We start from the raw sequence: 24,442 nt of genomic DNA on the forward strand, positions 1-24,442 counted from the left end.
CTGACCATCAGTGAACCTGCTTGTCCAGTGGACCTGGGCAGCAGGTGAACATTTTTGTCCAGATATTTCCACCTTTAGGGCTTTCTTTTGTTGTTTGTTAAAGGCTAGGGCCAGAGCAGGAGAGCTACTAGCGGGAGGGTGGGAGGACAAGGCGAGCATTTGAAGTGAGGATGGTGGTGAGGATGCAGCATTTTTCTGATGATCCTTTAGAGAAGCTGGCTGCAATTGCGATGTAGGAGGAAAAGAGTGTAACTGAACGTAACCCTATGGTTCGCCTGCATAGGGTAAATATTTTTATTAAAATATTTAAAAGAGGCTTGGGAAGATAGTCTGCTTATCCCTCAAACGCAGCGGGGAGGGATGAGAAAGAGGGAGCGTGCTCGAGTGGGCCATCCAGCTGCAAAATCCGAAGGCCTCACGTGGCTGCAGCAGTGCAGCTCCTTGTCATAAAATGGAGGATTTCACTGGCTTTTATTAAGTAACAGGAGCTTGATTAAGTTTCTCCTGCATGTAATAAAGTGATACAGCTGAATGTAGGTCAGTCCCGAGTAATTGTTCCACTGCTTTAGCAGCTTTTTAAGTGATGCTCAAGTGTTAAATAAGAACGCTGGATTTATTTATTTATTTATTTTAAGGGGCTAAGTGGTCTCCTCCTCCGGGGACCATGAGGTTAGCCTTGCCCCTTTGAACCTAATTAATCACCAGCGAGCGCTGGCTCTGGAATGCTCTGTAATTGCTCGCTTGTGCCGTCATTTGTTTTGTTTAACCTGCTATGGATTAAAGGCGGTTAGAAAGGTCTTTGGCTTGTGTTGCCCAGCCATTCCAGATGGATAGCAGTGGCCTTCCTGCTCCTTTGCCAACACCTTTGGGGATGTGCGTGCTCCCCTTCACAAAGCCTCCTGTGCCTTGCCTGCTTTTTCCCGGGTGCCCCTCCATCGTGTGCGCCAAAACTCTCGGATTGGTGAGCTTCTCAGTGCTGGGCACTCGACAGAAAGAATATCATTAGCTGTTAATATAACCCAAGAATCCTCCAGATATCTTGCTTGCTCTCTTTCATTAAACGTGAAACTTTAGAGACAGAAACTTTAATGATTTTTTTTTCCACCCTTTCCTTCAGTGTAATACTGTGCTCCGCTGGGATCGCTCTGGCATGCCACCTCTCTGAGCAGCTGTCAGGGCAGCTCATGTGCTTTTCCAAACTCCCAATCTCTTAAAATATTTCCTCCTTTTCCGAAGGATGGAATTTCGCCCCCGAGTCGGAGGGGTCTGTGTGAAGTGACAGTGGGATTCGGTGACAAAGTGAAGGCTGCCAAAACATTAGGGCCAGAAATAAGAGCTTTTTATTTCCAGGCTAGAGCGGGACTCGGCTGTCGCTTCCAGCCAGGGTGAATTGTTTTGAGCCAGCACGTTTCTTGTAACATTTGACATTAACATTCAGAAGAAAGCTAGATCATTTTTAGATATTTCAAAAAGGGATGTTAAATTTTATCTTCCTTTTTATTAGACCCACTGAGCCGCGGCACCCAGTGGCTTTAGAAATGTAAGTAATGAAAGGCAGAGAACAAATGCGAATGATGGAAATGACTTATGGAGACATCTGATAAATTTATCCTACATCTTTCCCCTTTTATCCATCTCCCTGGACTTTTAGTTGGGACGTTGGAGTGGCATCAGGCACATTTTTGAGAGTTGGCTTGCTGGAGACGCGCTTGGTGCCCTGGAACATGGATTTCCCAGTTTCTGCCCCACCGAAGGCTCACGTGCAATCCTGGGCAGAGTGGGATTTTTTTTTTCTTTCTGCAGGGCTATCTGGAATTTTTGGGATTACCAAAGTGGCTGGACACTCTGCAACGTAGCCCATTGCCGGAAAAGCGCTGAATAGCCAGCAGCTTTTCCACGAGAACCGAAAAGTCCTGGGCTGTTTGCAGACAGCTGGGCCTTTCTGTAGCTGCTCCAAGGGGAACCTAGCTCTTGGAAAAATCCATCTGGAGGCAGTGAGCCTTTCCAGAAAACTGTGCCTGGGAGCTTCACTTCCTCACAGGAAGCTGCCTTATGTGCATTGAATTCACTTCTGTGTGTGTAGCACTAGACGCAAAAATCTATATGTATTGTAACTGTATACGTAAAAGGCAGATGGCAATTATAATGTGCAAATACCCTTCCCAGAGGGTGACCAGAGCGATAACGGCAGGCATAAGAGCTGGCATGTTCATGGATAGCTGGAAACTCCCGCAGGAATGCGAGGGAAGGAAGAGTGAGGAGGGAATGGTGTGGTGAGCATGCAGGGATGTGTAGTCCCTGACTTTTCTCTGAGCTTTGGATCGAGTTCAACATTAGAGAGTCTCTCTATAGCTGCCGGACAAACGTTCTGAAAAATATATCCGTCAGTCCGCTTTTGTGTTACGGAAAGTTTGGCGCTCTGTTTAGCTGTTTTGAAGGACTTTACAGCGGTAGTTTCAAGTCATACATCTTAAGATTAGGCTTTATTTATTTACTTATTTTTACCCGTTTGCTTCCATATGTGCTTTGGCTAGGCAACAGTGGGCTGGAAAGCGCAGGAAGGTTTTGTGATGCTGCGCTTTCTCTCGAGCTCAGAATCAAAGTGCAAGCTACCTTTATTCAAGCTTTGGGCTGGTGATCAAAGAGATAGAGTTGGCTACACTGAAATAAAAAAGAAAAACTTTTTTGAATATCAAAAACATATTTGGTTTGTTTCAGGCCTTTTTGTTCTTGTTGTTCTAATGGAAAGCTTGGTTTGTTTCTGATTGTATTGCTTTAATGCCTGAGCTGCAAATGGGGCCAAGATGACCTCTGTACAAGGTGCTGTACAAACTCAGGATTCGTTAAAGGACAATGTCCTTAACAGCATAGATCCTGCCAGGTTTTCTGTTTGTTTTACACTAATAATATCTTTCTGTCTGAACTGATTTAGCTGTGATACTAAAGACCTAACCTGTCACCTGTCTGTTGGTCTGAATCACGGAATGGTTGAGGTTGGAAGGGACCTCTGGAGATTACCTGGTCCAACCCCCCTGCTCAAGCAGGGTCACCTAGAGCATGTTGCCCAGGATCGTGTCCAGATGGCTTTTGAATATCTCGAAGGATGGAGACTCCACAACCTCTCTGGCCAACCTGCTCCAGGGCTTGCTTGGTTGGAAGGCCCACCACCCCAGCCATCCCAAGCAAGGGCCTGAGGCGTGTTTGTTCCCTTATCTAAAAACTAGGGATCTTTGCTTTAAAATCACCTTGGTTATCATGCCATTGGCAAGAGTAATGATGACAGAGGTTGCTGTGTTTAGAAGCAACGCTGCATGGTTGCCTTGGGTTCACTCCCGAGTTCATCAAGGAGATACCCAGCTTTGACCTTCTGCGCTGTTTGGACACATTTGCTTTTGTTTTGTTCAATTATGTGTAATTTGAGGTGGAGCACTGTATGCATGATTGTGGTCCAAACCTTTCTTTAACCTTATTTGCAGAGGTGAAAGGCTAATGCATTAAACCTACCAGCCCTTGACTGCAGATTATTTTAGCCCATTGAGAGATAATGTTCTTCAGTCTCTTTTCCCTTTTGCAGGAATTGGTCACTGATGGGACGGGGGGAATTGGTTGGGGATCTGCCGCACTGTGACATAAATGGCAGCGAGAATGGTGGGATCGAGACCCAAGGCCAGAGTGGCCCCAGCGGTGGAAATGCAGGGAAAAACCCCATCCTGGGGATTGCCAGCGCTCAGCCTCAGACCTGTTCAGGTGTGAAATACTCCCTGTGGAAATGGCTGTTTCTCCTTAAAGGTCACTTCACCCGACAGCGGAGTTGGTACAGGATGGATCAGGTAGTTACAGTGCCTTTTGCAAGTACCTGTAAGTAGTGGCGGACTCAGGGTCTGAACGCACTTAAATTTTGTAGAGAAAATAATCCTTTAACACTTATTCTGGCTATCTCAGCTCCTTATGGTTGCGCTAAAGAAGAAGAAAGAATGGGCTTTAACTTGGGTTGGCTTGAGTTAAAATGGCAGTGAGAACAAAGTTATGCGGACAGCGAGCTGCAATTTAGCCCAGACCTCTGCTAGCCTTTTATTTGACCTCCTAGCCCAAATTAAAAGCCAGATTGTTTTCTGTTTGCCATTATTTTGACTTGTGTTAACACTGGCTAAACCAGACAGCCTTTTATTGGTTGGTTTGTTTTAGGTGTCTCCCCACCATGGTATCCTGTTGGTCTTCTGTAAAGTGGATTTTTATTAGGATACTGCCGATGTTTTTTGGTAATGACATACGTAGAAAGTACCTGCAAAAGAGGAGATGTGGTTCTTTAAAAGATGAGCTTTACTGCCTTAAGGCTTCCCTGGTTTTGTTTTCAGCCGTGTGGACTGGCATCCACCCAACGATGTTAGCCTACCTTACAGACTTGTCCTTGCTTGTGTGCTTAGCTCATCACGGCTCGAACAGCACCAGGACTGTTTCGGAAGTGCTCCACGCAGGTCTGTTTTCCATGCTGACCCAAACCTCTCTTCCGGATATGCCTGGTGGTGCGAAAACGTGTGCAGGCCAGGGGAGGAGAGAGGGAATGGCTGTAGAGAGGGAAACCCAACAACAGCAGGAGAAAGACGTAGGGGGAAGTGACTGCGTGAAGCTGGCAGTAAGATATGAAGTCCTACCACAAAGAGGTGGGGCAGGAAGAAATTCAAGGAAGCTCTAAAGTGAAGGAGACTAAGGGTATGTGTACGGTGACGAAGCATGGACGAAAAAGCTCTCACTGCTCAGCTGGACTGTCCTCCTGAGGGTGGCAGCAAGCCATGCTGTCCCCGCCAGTGGCTCCTGCCCTGACCTCAGCCTGACCAAGCTGTGGAGTCCCTGGGAGCTGAGCAGATGCATCATGTGCAGGTGTGCCCCAAAATTGCCCTTAAATTTGTTAAATGTTGCAAATTTACTATTAAATGCTTCTTGTTAAATTTAAGGGTCTTATTAATGAGTTGAAACAGCATAATTACTTTGGGTTTTTTTTTCCTTTTTTTTCTGTGCAAAGCATGTATTTGAGCAATTTCCAGGTTCTCTATGTGGCTAGGTAGTCCCCCCGGTGACCTTTCTGGCTTGGACTCAGTTGGGCTCAGCAGGATTTCTCAGCTGTTGCCTTGGCTCGGGTTTTGGCGTGACTTTGGTGGTTTGGTTTTTTTCATTTTCCTTTTTCGTAACATAAAATAAGAATCCGAGGGGCAAAATGGGTTGGTGCTATAGAGAGTGAGGTCTCTTTCAAGTAGAATGTGGTGTGGTGGGGTGTGGATTTTATTATTTTTTTAATTATTATTATTTTTTACAATAACCGCAGCAGCTGAGACGCGCCTCGTTGGCATGTTTCCACTGAGATGCTTGGTTGGGCTACAATGAGAGTGCTCTGCACCACTCTGTATATTGGCTCGATTGCAGAAGAAGAGGCCTATCTGCAAGCGCTGGCACCTGAATAGCTAATTAAACCCCCGTCAATAAAACAGCAAAATGCGGCACGTGGTGGGATTCGTCTGCACTAGCATTAAGCACCACAGATAATTATATCACAGCAGAGGTTAGAAAGGTAGCCTCGCTGTGCTTGGAGTGATCGATTAGAAGAGGGGAAAAAAAAAAAAAGACCCGTTCCTAATGAAGAAAACAGCAGAGAGATGGGATTTTTCCTCTCCCTATCAGTAAACCCTTTGCTTCTAAGCTTTTTGCAGGGGCAGAAGAGCCTCTGCTGAGGAATTCCTGGTTTCCGAAAGCTGAAGGCGGGGAGGACGTAGGGTGGCTTTTGTGCGGCGTGTTGCCGAATGCAGACGTGCTGAACCAAAGTCTTTTGCCGCGGTTGTGCTCTTCCCTCTTTGCCTGCTGTGGCCTCCCTTCCCTCTCTTACTTATTTATTTATTTTTCTTTTCCTCCTGATTTGTGAGCCGTCATGCGATAGCTCCACTTAGGCTCCTATTAGGAGTGCAATTTCTCTTTGCTTCCTCTTTCTCCAGGGTATCAAAAAAAAATTTTTTCCCCGTCTCAGTCCTTCCCGAAGGGTTGATTTGGAAATACCACGTATTGACAGGGAAGAGCATAGTCCTAGCTGACTTATTTGCTCTGACAGCCTCTTTCTTAAAGCAGTCGTCCAGAGAGGAGATTTTTTTGTTTCGGAGAAGGAAAAGGATGTCTTGCAGCATTGCCATGAAGGATAATGAATTAAGTCTGTCTCTTACTGTAAAACCATTAGAAAATATAATAGACCCTGAGAAATAAGCTTGGATATTGATGTCTTGGCTGTATTAGTGTGCCTAGTCACATGCCTTGTCTTTGCAGAAAAATAAAACCTATGTAAAATAGGTGTTTTGGTTGAGAGGTTAAAAAAAAAAATCTTGTTTTTTTGGTGGGCAATGGTAATGGCCTGTGCTGCAATTCAGGGTGCTCCAGCACTAGCATTAACTCTCCTGTCTGCTGTTTTTAAGTGCTGGTGTAAATAATGCTCCTTTACCTGTTAAAAAAAAAAAAAAAAAAACGCACAGTTTCCCCAGGGGAGGGTTGGCCTGCGGAGATACAGGCGTGGGAATCCCGCACGCAGATTTGAGGTCACCCTTGTCCCCGCTCGCCTCCCGTGACGGAGCAGCCCTGCCCACTCCCTGGTTTTTGGCACCCACTTTTCCCGCCGGGGCGAGCACTGGAGCTGGAGCGCTTTACCGAGCCAGCAATGATGCAGTCTGAAGGGCTTTTCTTTGGGATCAGTCTTGCGCTTCGTGCTGCCTTTGGGGTTTTTTTTCTTTTTTCTTGCAAACGTAGCGCCTCAGACATGTCTAGTCCTATGCTGTTGACGTGTCTGCGCTATTAAAGTTTCTGGAAGGGCCTAAAATAAACATCACCTGCCAAACTATTCCCCCCCCCCCCCTTTCTTTCTCTTTTGGTAAATATATCAGCAATGTCAGCACTGGGAAAAAAAATCAAAGATGTCAGAACAGGAATAAGCAGCTGTTTATGTCCTAAAGTGTTTCTCTGTTACTATCGTAAGATGACCTTGTCACTTAAAAATCATAAAAATGTTGCCAGGGAGAAGGAATGGAAATGTGCTGAAAGGAAATGAAGCGTTGTTTTCTTTTTTCTTCCTTTATTTTAATCTGAATCAAGAGTTGCAAGCAGAGTTGAGCCTTGTAGCTGGGTCTGAACTTGGATGTTTCCGTCAGTCCCACTGTTATAAGCACAAACCAGCACTGGGCAAATTATTATTGTTTCCCATTAAAACTCTTGAAAGTTGTTTTCTATTAGAACAGGGAGGAGTTTGGTGCAAATGATCCCGATTTTCTGTTACAGTGCATGTGTTGCACTGGATTGACACCTCTTTTCTCGCACAAATGTTTTTCCGCATCTGAAGGACAAAAACAGGTACTCTGAGAAGCGGGAATAAATGTAGCTGAAAGTAGATATAATGAACACTTCCCCCCGCCCCTTGTAGCTGAGACAATTTACACTTTTCCCAGAGGATAATTTTTCTCTCCAAAAAACACATGTGAATAATACAAACTTCTCTTTCTGGGATGTTGGGGGCTGTGGAACACGGGCCTGTTCTTTCTGCGTGCTTTGCACAAACACAAGTGTTGACAGTGCAGCCAGGGCGCTGGAAGGTCAAATTTTCCACGTCTTGCAAAACGAGCAGTGCAACACGCCTTTTGCCCTGCTCTCCCGCATGGGATGGCTGCGTGTCGAACTGTCTCTCAACTCTCTGCGTCTCTCTGCATCAGCTGGGCCTTTAATCTGTCCAGAATGAAATACGGCAAAGCTGCCGGGATGGAGGAGCTGCTGTGCAAGTGGGAAAACTCTATAGGCAAAAGCGTGGCAACCAGAGCTTTAATAACGAGTGGGTTTTTTACTGCTTCTTCCCCTTAAAATTTTTGCAGGCTGGTGTCTGACAGTAATAGCTGGCTGAACTGGTACTAGGTCTTCCGGTGGTTTTAGTCCAAAGTCCTTCGTCCTCTAAGTGTGCGGGAATATGTCTTTCACCTTGGGGTGCTAAAAGGAAACTCAACATGCCAAATGCGGGACCCAGTTTTGCTACAGATATGAAATGTGCGTGGAAAAGAAATTATGTTTGGTGTTTTTTGGGTTTTTTTTTTCAATTTATGTGGGGTACTGACAACCCTAAATGGGCCTGTTACCACCCGCTCCCAGCAATTCCTCATCATTTTGGAGCCCAGCTCCTGATCTTTTTGAACCGTCTCTTTGATCCACAGCTTTTATTCTGTGCAACATGGTCCAGGCTATCCCTGAAGCCGGGGAGACTATCGATTCGGCCAGCGCGATTGCTTTTTGAAAGACTTATTTGAAATTGCTTTTTTGAAACCTGGCAAAGGATTTTTTGTTGGAAGTGGAGTTTTGGATGATGCTCAAAGCTTCTCCTGGAAGGCTGCCCGCTCACACCGTCCCGGGTACCTGCGATACCCCGGCCAAGCCACCTGTCTTGTAGCAGCAAGACCGAGGACAGCAAAGTTATCCCTTTTGTTAATAAATTTGTTTTTCTGTGTCTGATAAAAGTGGTTGCTTGCTGTGATAACTGTCGCCTTTCAGCAAGAAAACATGAGCACATCCCAGCCCTCTGGATTATCTGCTATCCCGCAAAACAGCCTGATGAGCGAGCCTATCGGTTCTTATTAATCTTTCCATGAAATTAAAGAAATTATGGAGCTTAAGGCAGTCGCTAATGAATCAGTTTTAATTTATGGGCTCAAATAAAATCCTCATTAAGGCTGACAAACTCTAGCTGCAGGTAAACATGCTGCAGCTCTGCTCCAGAGCGAAATGAGTGGTGCTCGGACGGCCGCAGCTGCTGCCAGGAGAGCAGCAGGGTCAGGGGTCCTGCGGCGCGGTGGTGGAAGCAGCGTCTCGGGGAAAATAAATGCGGCAGCCTGGCCCGTAGGAGGTCTCCTTCTGGCACGCGAAAGGAGGCGAATCAAAGACTAATTATTTTCTCTCTCACATACTTTTTTTTTTTTTTTGACAAGTGCAAGAATTTTCTCTTTGGAATCTCCCAAATTTCCCTTTTATGTCCCCCAGTACACAAAAACTATACCTTGAGCTGCTTTTACTGGTGTGAAGCTCACTGCAGCAGGCCAGGTTGCCTCCCTCTCGGTGCGGGTGTGCAGGAGGCGCTTCGGTGAGAATAGCATTTCCCTTCTGGAAAAAAAAATAGGCAGTCCCCAGAGACACATCCATTCTGGCGCAGAATGGTTGAACGAAACCTAGCCATTTGTAACCAAGGTGAGTGCATTGGCTGTCCGTGGAAAAATACTGGTTTGTTTTCTGGACAGCTTACTTGGTGAGCTGGGTTGTTTTTGCCTCTCAAGTGTTGCTGTTTCTAGTCTTTGCTTTGCATTAAAGAGCATTATTGAAGATGCCTGTTTTTTCACAGGAGCGCTCTACAGATAGTTTGTAGAAACTACTTGTTACACCTGCTATAAAATACACAATGATTATTTTTGCCATGTCTGTTGTCTTTGCACTTCCCTTTGGTTTGGATGCTGGGGTTCACGGTTAGCTGAACACGGCGTGGTGGAGTTTGGGTTTCGAAAGCCGGAGAACTGTGCACCCATGGGCGTTTCTGCTGGCGCCGCAAAGCCCCCTCGAAAGCGCGGGAGGCCAGGCTGCCGTCATGCTTGGGGCCCACCAGCCGTAGGGTTCGGGCTGCCGGTGATCGGAGCAGCTTGTGGAGGCAACAGCCGACCTCTCGTCCTGCGCTGTTGCCCGGGCTGCTCTCTGACTCTCTTCTCCTTTGCTTTGCAGATGCAGTAACCGGACGCAGTGCGCCGTTGTCGCGGGCCCTGACGTCTTTCCAGACCCTTGCCCTGGGACGTACAAGTACCTGGAAGTGCAGTACGAATGTGTCCCTTACAGTACGTATGCCGATCTGTTTGCATTCGTTTCTTCAATAGGGATCTGGTTGACTGTGGAGCCTGGGCCAGCCTCGAGCTTGCCTTTTTGCTGCCTGAGGGCCAGCAGCCGTGCAAGACTGAGACGATAAGATAGGAGCCTTCTGTACAAGGTTTTTAAAAACATACTACTAGCGCCCCACGTTTTCCTTACTGTGCAGTGCAGCAGCGACATTTCACATTTTGGAAAACGCCTGGAAAGCCCCATTAGTGAAAGCAGAGCATAAGAATGAAGCATTATTACTAGCTTATAGCTTCTCTTTCCAGAGTTTTCTGTTCATAATCACATAGCAATGCGCCTTAGGCTGACGTATGTTCTTTTAATGGGTGACATTTGGTAAGTGCCTTAAATACACTATTGTATGGCCAAGGAGATAGAAGCTAATGTTTTGGGCAATTCAATGTTTGGCGATACAAATTTCTAAATTCTAAGTTTCCAAAGTTAGGAAGGCAAATTATATACAGGCCATTTACCCTCAATTTTTAAAAGTAGAAAGGCAGTCGTTGGGGATTACAGCAGTTTGCATCAAAAAGGAAATGTCAGAGCTGCAGAAAGTTAAGCATAGCTCAGGATTTGCTTTCTGGAGACACCGAATTGGTTTCCATCCTGCTGTCAAAGACGGTATATCTCAAAAAGAAATACTATGAGCAGCCCCGCTCTTCCTTTCATCCCCTCAGATGGTGCCTGTCCCTCGCGCAAGAAGGTGGCTGCAGGCCGTGGAAGGCTGCAAGGGGATTTTGGTGGAGATGTGGTTGGAAGCCACCACCCAAGGGATGGGATCAGGGGCCTCTTTCCACAGAGGGTCTCCACTTCTCAGTGTGTCAGCATTTTTTTTCTCTCTCTAAACAAACTCGAGAAGCTTACAATGCAATGATGGAATATTTCTTTTCTTTTCTTTTCTTTTTTTTTAATGGGGTGAGCTATTACGCCTGTGGAAAGTGTGACATCAGGGGCTTTGGGGCACACCTAGTGAGCTCATACAAAATAACTAGTTTAGAGCTATTCCACTATACATGAGGCCTTTCATTTTGAAAAAAAAAAAAGAAAAAAAATGTGCGGGGGGGGGAGGTGAGGGAGGATAGTTTTCTTACCATAGCTGGTTATATTTCCTCATGATTTGCCATTTGCACGGGCTGTGCTGTTCCCTCCTGCAGTTGCGCTGGTGAAGCCATAGTCATTGCCTCGTAGCCCTCCGTAGGCTTCATTGCACATGAAACAAAGAGGACTAGCAGCGCACTTGTAGGGAGATAGTACGGGAGCATTGTGTCCTGGGATGTTAACAGGCCTGATGCGCAAGATGTAAAATAACTCTTGCGAGAGGTTGCTGGGGACCAAGTGTGTTTTAATGATCTCCGTGCTGAGGGGAAACAATAACAGCAGCAAGACGCTGCCTTCACCGTCAGGTTAGCAGCTTTGATGGTTATTTGCCGTGTTTGCTCCTGAGTTGAGTCAGCTAGAAACATGGATGAGCACGCTCTCGTTTCCTGGCTTTTTTTCTTGGCAAGCCCGCGTCGCTCATGAAATGGGGGGCCAAATGCAAAACTGCATTTTAGGCTACATGGTGCTGCACATACGCATGAGAAACTCGACTTTGCTCGAGTCCCTTTGATCTGCTGTCGTTTCGTGACACGTCCCTTCTCCCTTCTCCGAGCGGCGTTGAGCCGGAGCAGAAAGCAAACGAGGGGCTCAGCCGGTGCGATGCAGGAGGCTGGTGGCAAGCAAGCAACGCCAGTCTCTCAAGACAGGCGATGGTGGGGGAACCGCCGAACTGGTCGTCTTCGGCAGTCGGATTTTGGATTTATGGTGTAGGAAATGTTGGTTTTGCTGTCTGTGTTTGAGTGACCTTGCAAAACCTTGCAGGAAACTTGGGAATTTTGAGGTGTAGGGCATGGGAAGGCAGGGCGGAAAAGGTGGGGGCTCAGCAGGGACGAGCCCACTGCCACAACTCGGCCGTCATCTCACGCTGTGATAAGTCACCTGTGGTGTCCAGACAGTAAGTCTTCCACCGGCTTTTAATATTGGTGAGATCTATTCCAAGGACCCTTTCCTGCAAGGGGAAAAAAATGAGCGTGGCTTCCAAGGAAGGAAGGATTAATCATCCTTTCTTTCCCTTCCTCTGGGTAAACAGTCTAATAAATGTTACGAAGGGACCTAGTTTCTTCGGCACTTAAAGAAGTTTTCATGCATTTTTAATGCTAACAAGAGGAAGGAAAACAATGCTGGAGTCTTTTCTGTTCTAAGCCCTTTTTTCCTTTTTTTTTAACATGGAAGCTGAAATCGCCTTTCCCAGTTGCAGTATTGATGGAAGGAAAGGTCATTTTTTTTGCTAGAAATATTCCTTTTATTGCTGAGAGAAGAGCGGATGGGCTCACATATCAATAAACGTGAGGGACGGTAAGTGTGATGTGGGAACAGAATTCAATAAAGTTTTATTGTATCGCAAGTGGACTGAAGTGCATTTAAAAACATTAAACGAAGGCTTGCAATATCTGCTCCGCTGGATCTTAGGGCCAGTGAATAGACAGATAATTGAATAATGACATTTTTAAGAGAATACAAGCACTAGAAAGCAAACTGGTATTTTTATTGCTCCAAGATTGCTGGTGGGAAGGGAAAGAGGGAGGGAGAAAGCTGCGAGAAAATTGCCATCTGAAAACAAGTTAATGAGACCACTTTTCCCAAGAATATGGTTTTTAATTATTTTTGGAGTGCCGTGAGACCTCTATGTGGCCTTCAGGCTTTCTCTGCATGCATTTTCTTGCTGCCTTCCCTGTCAGTGTTTGCCCACCGGGAGCAACGCCGGATTTGTTAAACAAATGGGCTTGTGGCTTCTCCACTTTCTTTCTCTCTGTTTTTTTTTTTTTTTTTTCTTTTCCCCAGAGAACCACCGAAGAAAATGACGGGCTATCCCGAGGGCTTAAACACTGTTATTGCCACTTGGATCAGTAATGAATAAATTCCCACTCCTGCTCTGAAGCCACGCATCTTTTGTTTTATTTAGTTAAATAAATGATTTGTGCGCATGGGCTAGGAACAATCAAAAAAAAAAAAAAAAACCTAACTACTCGTTAGGATGATTTCTGAGCAAAGCATCTTTGCTTTGTGTCCTGCTGACAAATTGCCTTTCTTTGGAGGCATACAATTTCACAGGCGTTGCGGCTAAAACCCCTTTTTTGTATTCACTGGGCTTCCCCGCTCTGCTCCTTAGTCCTTTGTCCACAAAGGCAGAAACAAAAGACAGTTACTTACCTTATCGGCCTCCTTTTGCCCTGTTATTTGTGGGGCGAGCGCACACGCACAATGGCCCCTAGGTAAGTGCCCTTAATTAAAATAACCTGCTATTCCGGAGCTTTGCAAACCTGGAGGCGGAGATCTCTGCAGAGGTGTACGCCTGGTTTTCATGAATGGGAGGAAAAATAAATGCCGGCGACTGGGGAAGCTAGATGTTTTAGAAAACTGGGACGTAGCCCGAGATGAGGAAAAAGGAAGAGTAGTTTTATGGGATGCTCTGTGAAATCAGTGAACCATACAAGGACATTTTTTCCTTCTTAAATCTGAGATGGGGTTGATTTAAATGAAAGGAACAAGGTGACTTCAGATGTTTCTCTATGCACAACAGGTCATGCTGTCATGTATCTGAGTCACATGTGCTTTCTCATTTGCAAAAGTCACTGTAATGCTGCTGCTGCTGCTCTTAATTGTATTAAATCTGAAATGTTACAGGGATGGAAAAAAAACTGTGGCACCCACAAAGCTGTCAGCTGATGGTAGGGTGTTTTGTTGCACATTTGCTGAGAAAGTCAGGAGGGTCATAATTTGATGGACATGTATTAATACCACTTAGAAAAATAGGTTTGTAGCTTACCAAATGCACGGATTGTTATGGGAGAGTCATTGCAGCAAGTATGAATTGACTCATCTGGATATTTTAGAGTGACTTCTCTGACCATTGCACTCTTAAAACTGAGCTTCTCATCAACCGCAGAAGTGAGTTAAGCCTTCCGATTTGGTCTGACATTTGAGCTGGACATCTCCATGTCTCATCGTTCAAGATCTAGCACTTGAGCATAGTGAAAATGAAAATGCTGCCAGAGGTAGGGTTGGTTGTTAATTTGACCACCAGCAAAGAGGAGGCTGTCCTCTGCGCTTAAGACCTTCATGGCACCCAAACTTTCCATTTTTCAGTCTGTGGGAAAATGCATTTCTGCAACATTACCCATTTTGCTTTTGGAGCCGAAGGCTGAACTAAGGCTTTAGGCCGTGAGCTATGGGCTGAGCTGACCTGATGGTATGTTCTGCTGATGGGCGCTCAAGTGGCACCACTCACTGGGCTCCACGCAGCCCAAATTAAGCACTCACAGTTTGGCCATGAAGCATTATGGCAAGGAAAGCACCTTTTTATTTACTTACTTGTTGAGGAAAATCCAAAACTTGTTTTTGCATTCATTTGGGAAATGCTGAGGAGCCTTAAGAGACCTTGGAAAAGTTGAACATGTATGAGAGAAACAGCATTTCTATCCTCACCATCACCTCATGGTCACAAAGTTTGCCTTGTGGATGGCCAGACTTTAAACAAGCCAAATGCTTTGTCATTTATGTATTGCTCCTGTTCCATGTTTTTTTCTTGATTTAGAGCCCTGTCAGTTCTCCTTAATGGCTCTATAATTGGTTTCCTTTATAGCAGCTGAAGGTGGAAAACTGTGATGAGTAGCGTAACTTATCTCATTTTAAGAAGATTATGAATATAAGGGAATAACTTAATTCCTAATGCAACTTAAGTGCACACTGTTTATTGCTCTCCAGTCTTGTCCCACCACAGCTGATTTTTAGTGAAGAAGTGCATACTGTTGTGTTGACTTTGAATCAAATTGTGCTTAAAATCCCCTTTAAATCTGTTGCCTGAAAGCCTTCGGCCTTTGGGTTTCAATCAAAGGTCATTAAATCACTTTGAAACTTTCAACGTCAGCAAACTTTGGGTCAGGTTGCTAGTAACCTGAGGCTTTTTTTTAAAGTGATTAGGTTTTTCCTAGAAATTTATCTTTGTTACACCCATTTCTGGCATAGTAAATAGTTAATATCATCTCAGCTAATAATGCAGATTGTAAGCGTACCAGGCACAAAGAAAAATGAAATTTTAGTGAATTCCTCAATATATGAATAATCCATGATAATCCCTGCCTATGTTGCTGATAATTGCACATGCAACTAATGGGACATCTCTCTAATTTTGGAACTGTATTTGCATTTGGCTAACAAAGATGCCGACAAAACACAGATTGCGCCCTGAAAGCTTGCTTGTCTCTGTACAAAAGGGAAGAAACTGGTGGCTTTAGGTCATTTGTGTCAACCAGTATTTTTCCTCTGTTAATTCCTGTGTTTCTGACAGGTTTGCCACTAGATATTTGCCACCAATTTACTGTCTAAACACAGCCCCGTACTTCGCCATTGCCTCTGAACAATGTTGTCGTTAAGAGGAGTATATTTCTTTCCATCTTTAATAACCTATTGTCTAAATTGCGCTATTATGCCAAGCACTCTCGGGAGACATTGATATGGATTTCATACGTTTTTATAACAGATCTTCCTGCAGATAATACTTATATTTCCAGATTTTATTCCTATTATCCTTTCATCTCTCTTTCAATAACTATTGCGAGGGTTTCTTTCATTGGTGCAAGCAGCGTAAGGAGATTAAGACCATCCTTGCCAGGTGCTATTATAAATCCACAAAAGAAATGAAATACATTTATTGGTTTTTATTCTGGCCAATGGGGAGAACAGAGTATCTATATCCAGTGGTTAAGTTTAGGATTGAAGTTCATTTCTTCTAGCGCATGAGGGAGGGGGAAATGCGAGTGTATTAAGTCAAATCCCTTTAGTGCGCAAAATACTGAAACGCATCTTTCCAGATCTAAAAATACAACTTTGTTGAGTTTCTTTATATTAAAAGGGCTCCCAGGAAGAGAGCCAAATGGGTCTGAATGTATTACTTTTTTTAACTCATTTCCTCCGCTTTCCTTGCTAACAACATTTCCAGGCAACTTTTAATAACTGTATAGGCCTGCATAAAACTGCCGTGGCCATGTGTGCCTTAAGCCCTGGTGAAGGAGGCTGAAGGAGACTGTGCAGCATTTGATTTTGGTTAGCTCCGGTGCCTCTTTCCAGGAGCAGCTCAACTGGGGGACCTGCGGAGGCTGAGGCCATCCCTAGGGCATCCTTTTGCAAAAAGGTTCGCTTGTCTCTCTACAGCTTTTCCTTCCCCAAACCTCAGGAAGTAACCAAGCCATGTTGGCAGGCAGTTTGCTAGGATATCCAGAAACACTCGATGCCTTGAACAGCATCACGTGCCCCCGGTCGCAGAGCTGGCACTTCCCAGCACGCTGGAGCTACAGCCTTCCTCGCCCGCATCTGGCCTTGTTGATTTTCTTTTCATTATTAGTTTTTATTTGTGAACCAATTCAGATTAGGAAAGATTTGTTCTACTGGATTTCCCAGATGTCTGTCTTGCTGAGGGTCCAAACTAATCTCCCCCTCCAAAGTATTTTTCCTTCCATGGATAACTTAAAAAAACGCCTTTAATCTCGTTTATCTTTAATTTCTCTGTTCCACTTCACAGGCCCACGTAAAAGGATTTACCTGGAGTATTTATCCCATCCACTATAAATGTAAATTCCTTTCCAGATCTCAAATTTCACCAGTGGTCCTCAGAGATGCGTCATTTTAATTTACCTTGCAGATGACATCTACCTGGTTTCTCTCGCTATTTCTGTGAAGTTATTGTTCAGCAGCGCCTCATTAACTCTTCAGTTTTTGTCTCTTGTGCATGTTGAGTGGTCTCCGATAGTGCAACTATTGTCTCTTTGCTGGAGAGCAGGGACTAGTTCAGCAAAGACGAGGGCTAGCCCATCCCTGCCTAACCCAGCTGAGTCCTTTTCTTTTATCGTGGTAGAGACAAAGTTGGGCCATTGTCCTTTTACGTTAAAAATTAATAATTACACATTCTTCAATTTAAGCTCTCGGAGGAGACACATACATGTGTGCTCAGGCAACCTGCAGAAGTCCTGTGATGTTCAGATCTGCAAAATAATAGCTCTGCCGACCAGAATAGGAACTAGTGCACTCTGCAGGGGGATGGATAGGATGGATAGGCACCCCTGAGCTGGCTTTGGTCCCAAATAGCAAGCAAGATGCCGTGGCATGAGCTGTAATGCAAGAATAAATTTACCGTGCGAGTATTTGTATGTGCCACAGTCATACCCATGCTTGCACTTGGGCTTTTCCCAAGGAGACCGCTGGTATGCTCACAGCTAGCTTAAATGCTTGATGAATGGCAGTAGGCACGTCTACATTTTATATATGCCACACACAAATAATGTAAACTTAAATTGGGAGTAAATTAATGTACTGAGGCTGGATTTTTGAGGAACGAACAAATCGGCCTTTGTCCATTTAAAGACTTGCTCACAAGAGTGAGCATGTGCCCTGTACCTTTTAAATGCAGTCAATAATTATATATATTCCAGATGACTCTGGTCGAGGGGACAGCAGGGGGTATTAGCAGTTATCATGGAGTGATGAATCTATATGCTTTTGCTGGTGCTTTCAAAACAAAAAGTCAGTGTTTCATGTAAAATCCATTAAAAAAACATGCTGGTTCATTCCGTAATTGTCAGGTCTTAAGCCTGGGTTTTTCAGGGGTGTGGGAGGAGTTTAGTCTTACTAGAGGTGCAGTTGTCTTTGAGTGCATGCTTTTGCCTGGAGCCCATGGAAACACCTAGGACTTTTCCTGTTGACTAGGAGAGACTTTGGATGGGCAGGGTGAAATCAGGCAGTATTAAAATCAGTGTGGGCTTGATTATTAAAGAAGGTGAGTCTGCAACTTTAGGTTTGTGCATTGAGAGATTTGTGTTGCGGTGATGATAATGGGGAGAGATATTTCCAGTGCAGAGGAAACATATTTTTTTCTTGAAGGGGACAATTCTGTCCTCCCTTCTCCTCCCAGAGACAGAATTAAATGACTATCAAAGTGTCAGGCCGGTTATAGAATACACAAGACATTCATCCAGTTTTTTACTATATACTAGAAAAAAAGTATGCTTTCTTTGGTCTCTTCCTGCGTTTGAGCAGATCTATTGACCCAGAGTCAACCACTCTGCATGCTATGAACATCTAGCAAGATGCTTTTATTAACCGTTTGAGGGAAATGGTGCCAAAGTATTAAACTAGCCTTGCAGGGGGAAGATGCTGATGAGGGAGAGCTGGGTTTGCAGTGACTCGGTAAATTCAGCTTCCTGAGCGGCATGTGTGACAGTTGGCCATCGTTGGCTGCAATGTATGGAAGGGAAAGCTCCAACGAATTGCTTTGCAACACTTCTTTGTACGCATGTCGATACTCGTGTTAAAATGGGCTTTCACAGTCAAATTCTGCCCAAATCTTATCAATTATGAATGGCTGCATTGCAACAGATGGTCTGTATTACTGTTTTTAAGAATGAGTGATACGTTTCAAATGAGAAACACATGTTGCTCAGCAGCTTGAGCTGCCACTTATGAGAAGAGAGGCAACTCCCTGACCCCTTCTTCCCCTCTCGTTGTTGGATAGCATCCTATTTTAATAACATGAAAATGGAGACCATGAAATATTGCACGACAGAAAGCTGTGAGCAGCCATCAATTCCAGTGTAAGAGGATCCCGCTCTTGCTCAGCATGGTGGGAGCTGCACCTGTTTGGGCAAGGGTGAAATTCGGATTTGCAGCACGAGTATTGATCAGGATTTCCTGGGGGCCTTAGTGACGGCAAGTTTGGCAGAACTGACATGGCACAAATGTCTTTCAGCTTCGTGTTACTGGAAGGTAAGACTGGAAGGAGCCAGTTTGGACCTTAAGACCAACATATATCATGACAACATTGATGGGTGCTCTGTCAGGTGCTTGGCTTTGTTGAAGATACCATGAATTCCTTCAATAAGCTGGTTTTCCTTTCAATCTGTACCTATTGTATGGCTTGCTTTTAAAAATAAAAGCTTCTAGAAATACAGTATGTGAAAGACTGTTGTGGAATAAAAGCAGCACTCTTAAGAGCAACCCAAATGATAGCAAGGCTGTTATTCATTTGCCTTCAGATGATTGCAGCCAAGTAGTCCTCAGAAACAGGACCGACCATCTTGGAAACCACATTCTCTAAGTGTGTGCCTATTTTTACTACTGACATTAATGTCTAGGCACACGCCTTATCTGGGAAAAAATAAACTGTGTAAGCATCTGCAGGATTGGTGTCTAATTTGGTGGAGAACCATGTGTTAAAAATCTTCATTATTTTTACAAAATATGCTGCAAAAACCTTTGTGGGCTATGATGCAAAATACAAAATTAAGGAACATATTGCCAGAACGAACGAGCCAAAGGTATTTTGCGATAGTAGCCTTTCAAAAATAAATTCACAATCATTTGCTTACTTGCTGACTTACAAAATTGCTATAGCACATTGGCCGAAATTGGGAGTAGAAGGCACGTGCCTTCTTTCTCTTGCTTCTTAAAATTCTGCTTAGCATTCATAACATAGCAAAATATTCATTTCTGTGTCTTTAAAGCCAATAATATTAGTTACTCCCTTGCTGAATTTAGTGCTTATTCAAATGCACTCACTGTTCTCCTAGACACTGTTCTCCTAGAAAACAGGTTCTGGCTCAATTTCTTTAGAGCAAAGCACTTCCTTAGTGCCCAGATAACACAGTGTTATCTTATTCTGGTAATGCTTCACCATACAAAGCAATCTAAAACCCAAGGAAGCATGCCAAGAGACACTGGGCAAAAAGCCCATATATAAAGTTTGAACTTCTTCTCCTTAACAGTGCGGCGTTTGCACAGCCCTCTCTTCAGGCAAAGAAAATAAATCAAAACAAAGTGCTAAAGTTAATCAAGGATTTTTCTCAACTACTACATTCGGTATTTTTTTTTTTTGCGGGGAAAAAAGGAGCGCCAGGTACCCAAGATTTGCTGTCTTCATATCCGAGTCCACAGAAATTAGGTATATGACTACCATTAAACCGTGTGGAGATGCAAGCTATCTGCAGAGAGGTAATTTTTCCCTTTTTTGTGTGTGTGAATTCTGAGAGGTTTTATGGAAAATTCACCTTTGCTTTCCCCCTTCTATTCTTTTTTCTGCTTCATTTCTCCAATTCTCTTTTGCTCCATCATAAATATATGCACGTGGTGGTGATTGTGGCTTTGCAAGCTTCAGCCTCTTAAATCCAAATGGTTTTCCTTTTGGTCGCCCTCCCTTTTTGGAAGCCCAGGCACTAGGAAGATGGCAGTTTGCAGAGCTTTGGATTTGCTATTAATCAGTCCCCTCAGATATATAAATATATATGTGTGTGTGTGTATATATATATATATGGTTTTTTTTTTTTTTTAGAAGGTTTACTTATTGGCTCCAGCAAAGTGTCTGCTTGGTCCCAGGAACGCAGAAATGGCCTGAGTTAGTGCTCATGTGGCTTTTGCGGCATCACCAGTGTGTTTTACTTTGGTCAATCGATAGGGTCAAGAGGCTAAAGTTTGTCTGGTTTCTATTGCCATTTGCCTGGAGTCCGATAGGTATCCAATTAAATTTTCCAATATTGAACAAGAATAGAGCAGTAGTGTCAGCTCTTCTACAAACAGCTATTAAATTACAGGATGTGAAAGTGGCTAACGATGATTCAGAGCAATAATATGCCCCAGTTCTGTGTTTATCGCATTTAAAAGACGATTGAGAGGTTGATTTCGTTGCCGGCTGTGTGGTCATTAATGATTGGTAAGAAGGCCTCAAAACGAGAACAACCTCTGTTCTAAATACAGCCCTCCGTTCCGAAGTTCCAAAGTTCCCAGAATGAACTGTGGATGTGTAATGGCTCTAAAAATAAGGAGAGATATGCTTTTTTATATATTACTAACGGTACTTGTTCAGCTTGAAATTATTCCTAACCTACGAAGAAAAATCATATGCAAAGGTGACGGGCTTGCTTCTAAATGCACATAATTGCTCTGACCTAGAGCTGTATGTCTCCTAATTAACATGGGCAATAAACGAATGTCCTAATATAATTTTGATAACTATGAAATTAGCAGCAGAAGCCAAAATTGTTACTTCCTCTCCAGGCTGACACTTTTACTGCAAGCATTAATTTTAAAAACACCAAGCGAGCTCTTTACCCCAGTGAGTCTGCCCAGTGTCACTGGTTTAAGAATTCATTTCTGGAAACAATTGCACGATGTGATAAAGACCAGGTTGAAAACTCAATTTACTGCATAAAGAATTTGGGGACAGAATTTTTCATAAAACAAAGTCAGTCAATTAGAGCATCCTATTCACAGCCTGCAGGTTTTCTTTTAACTGCAATAGCAGTGATTGCGTTTGGTCCATAAAAGCGTAGGCATTAACGCTGCAAAGAATGATGTGCTACAGAAAATGTTGAATTGGAGGTACCTAAGAGAAAATGAACGTTATGTTTTCTCTTTGATTTTATTATATGTAGACTTGGCTCGCTGGCGCCATTTAAATAAATAAATATGCAAATATCTCTTGCTCTGAAACACAGTTTGCTTGACAAGCCCTAAATTTTTTCACACGTTAATTAAAATCTAGCAACATCCCCATGCAGCTCTTCCTCCTGCACCGCAGTGAAGACGTTTCCGCAGCAAAATGTGGCAGCTCTGCGAGAATGTGTGGCAAAGCAGGGTGACAGTCTGGACAGCAAGCGAAGAAAATGCTGATTTCATGATGGTAGCACTTGTCTTTCTGGTTCAAAAAGGCTGTGCTAAGTGGGCCTGAGATTTGGACTGGTGGGTGCTCCTGGTGGGCCTTTTGGGCAGGCTTTTGCCTGCCTGGAAATAGGGATGGAGCCGAGAAGAGGCTTTCGTCGCTGCTGCTTGAGCCTTCAAGCCATCCTCCTACCCTAAATGCAGACAAAATTGCTTTTTGTTTCTCGAGGAGACAGACTGATCTCTCATGCTTGCATAGAGACACACCTTCCCTAGTTTTCCAGGACCATGATGGAATAGTTGTTTGGACTTCATGGTGTGCAGGACCCAAAATCTACTTGACGTGAACTTAAAATTTTGGTTTCAATGGTTTGTGGATCACACCTGATATCTGCTACTGCAAGTCCATCTCGTCCACAGGTTTCTCCAAAATTACTTTTGTGGTTCTGCATATTTTTGGAAACTCACGGGAGTGCTAAAAAAGTATAAATATCTCATTTTGTATACCTACAGCACATAATTTAACTGCAAGCTCAGAATTGTTTGGAATAAGCTTGCAGAAGCTGTTAAGTGGGTTTTTTGTTTTGGTTTTTTCTTTTTTTTTTCTTTTTTTTAAAGCGATTGTGACTCCGTAAGGTCTAGCCTGCAAGAGATGATTAATGCTGCTTTGCTTGATGGTGATCCTGCTAAGGGTGTTTTGCAGTGGACATTTTGGGCCTCCTGTGCTATTCCTGGCTGAGTAACTGTAAAAGGATGAGTGAGAAAAATAGCGAGCTTGGCAGGTGAACCTTGCAAGAGAAATAATGGATAAAATAATCTTCTTCATTTAGTGCAAAATCATCATTATTTAGAGGTTTTGGTTACCCTTTCTCTTTTTATCCAAAAGAGCTGTCCTTGACAGCTTCACTGCTAAAGGAGCAACACTTAAATCCTGTTTCTCTTTACTTAGGGTGCAATTTTACCAAGTGTATTGATGTGAGGATTTCATTGTCTTTAAGCAATTTGACCAAATAAAATAATAAAAAGCCTATTGATTGCAGGTCTGCTCATCGTAGATGATAAGTGCATAAGCTCATGGGCAGTTCTGAACTTCTCACTGTAAATTGCTTTTAATGTGCTGGAATTGTATCAGCTAAAAGACACAGGAACAGATTAGCCAAATGGGATCTGATTGCTGTTTTTCTGTGTCCCATCGTTCCCCTTCTGTTTGGGTTCTCTCTTTGCAAAAGATTGAAATCACCAGTGTCGACATGAAAAAAACTGCTGGTGCCTCCATCTCTCATTGATGCCTGCGCCTCTGAAATGAAGGTGCTGCTTTAATGCATGAATTGCATTGCTACTGCAGAGCCAATAATTTTTTTTTTTTCGGTTTTCTTAGCTTCTGGCGGCAAAGGGGGGCTGTCTGAATTGCGCAAGGAGCGCTGCCTTGGCTTGCCATGTAGCGTCGTAGGGGAAGGAAGGCTAGCCATGATTATGGAGATCAGTTGGACTGATTGCGCCCTGATTTTTTTTGTTTGTTTTTTTTATACCTTGCTTGGAAGTGTTGTGGGGTGTTGGGGGGGATACTTGGGGTTTTTGTCATCCCTCTTTTGCTCTTGCTCATGCCCTGACTTCCTTGCAGTGGATCTTCTTGTGGTGCTTATGTGTGCATACATGAAAGAAACACCTTGCTTTTTAAGAAAAAAAGAAAAAAAATTATTTTCATAAAGAATTTTAATTCTTTATTAAGCTTTAACTTCTTTTAATAAAATACGATTCTCCTCTTTGTATTTTGCTGTAAGACACATCTACTGAAAAACGCTGACTGGCGATTCTCAGGTCCTCTGTATGGAAGCTGCTCCGTACAAGAGACCTCATGTGTAACAGCGTTGAAAATCTAATCAGGAGTGCTTCATGGAGCTGCAAAATCATGGCTGGATAAAGCAGTGTAACAGGAAAGCGGAGCTGTAATTGCCAGAGAAGGTCACAGTCGCAACTGCTGTGCGACTGGATGCAACTTGGACGGATCCTGATGGCCCCAGAGCAATCCCCATTATGCCCTCACCTGGCGGCTATGATTTTCCTTTCCAGTCAGGCCCAGCCCCGAGAGGAGGAGAAAGGAGGCTTTTGGCAAGGTGGAGAAGGCAGAATCATGTTTCCCCCAGGTATTTCTCCTCCTGCTGCCTGCGAGATCCAGCTGAACCCACGGGGAGACTTGCTTGAAGAAAGAGTTCTGCAATGTTGATGAGGCTTGCATTGAAAATAGCATTAGGAGGACCAAAAAAGGGTACCTCCACGGAAAAGCCATCTGTCTCTGCTGCAAAACCCGCCATTTTAGGGATCTTTGGGTTTCATCTGAGTCTTGAAGCAATTGTTTCACCCCTCTCCTTCAGGAAAATAAGCCCTATTTATTTTGACTAGTATTTTCTCCATGTATTGGGTTGTGATGCGGTTAGAGATGACCAGAAATGTAAGTGGCGAAGTAAGTTTTCCAAGAAAAATTGAGGTGCAATTCCAATCCAAAATGGCACGTGGCTTTGGATGTAAATTACTGGTAGGTTTTTTGGGTTTTGTTTTTTGGTTTTTTTTACTATCTATGCAGGTACCTATGCAGATCAATTGATCTGTAATTCTCTCCCACCCCCCAAAAAAGGAGAAAGGAGTAAGAGGAGATTTGAATGTGCTGTGGACATGCTTTGCCCTGCCTCCACTCACCCTTCAGGAAGGCATGATAAATGTTCAGCAAAAGGAGGGTTTTCTGGAACATCCCAATCTCTAAAGAGCTCTGATGGACTGGACCTGTCATCTTGGT

The 24,442-nt window shown here is 43.9% G+C and overlaps 1 protein-coding gene across 5 annotated transcripts in view; it reads left to right on the forward strand.

The window, feature by feature from the left end:
* ADGRL3 (adhesion G protein-coupled receptor L3) overlaps positions 1-24,442 on the forward strand; it is a 437,224-nt gene that overhangs the window by 242,181 nt on the left and 170,601 nt on the right. For all 5 annotated transcript variants that reach the window (XM_064510233.1, XM_064510234.1, XM_064510238.1 and 2 more), the window contains one exon: positions 9,766-9,875. In XM_064510233.1, the coding sequence (XP_064366303.1) occupies positions 9,766-9,875 (110 nt within the window). The remainder of the gene's footprint in view (positions 1-9,765; positions 9,876-24,442) is intronic.

Source organism: Dromaius novaehollandiae, chromosome 4 (genome assembly GCF_036370855.1).
Source record: "Dromaius novaehollandiae isolate bDroNov1 chromosome 4, bDroNov1.hap1, whole genome shotgun sequence".
Taxonomy (NCBI): domain Eukaryota; kingdom Metazoa; phylum Chordata; class Aves; order Casuariiformes; family Dromaiidae; genus Dromaius; species Dromaius novaehollandiae.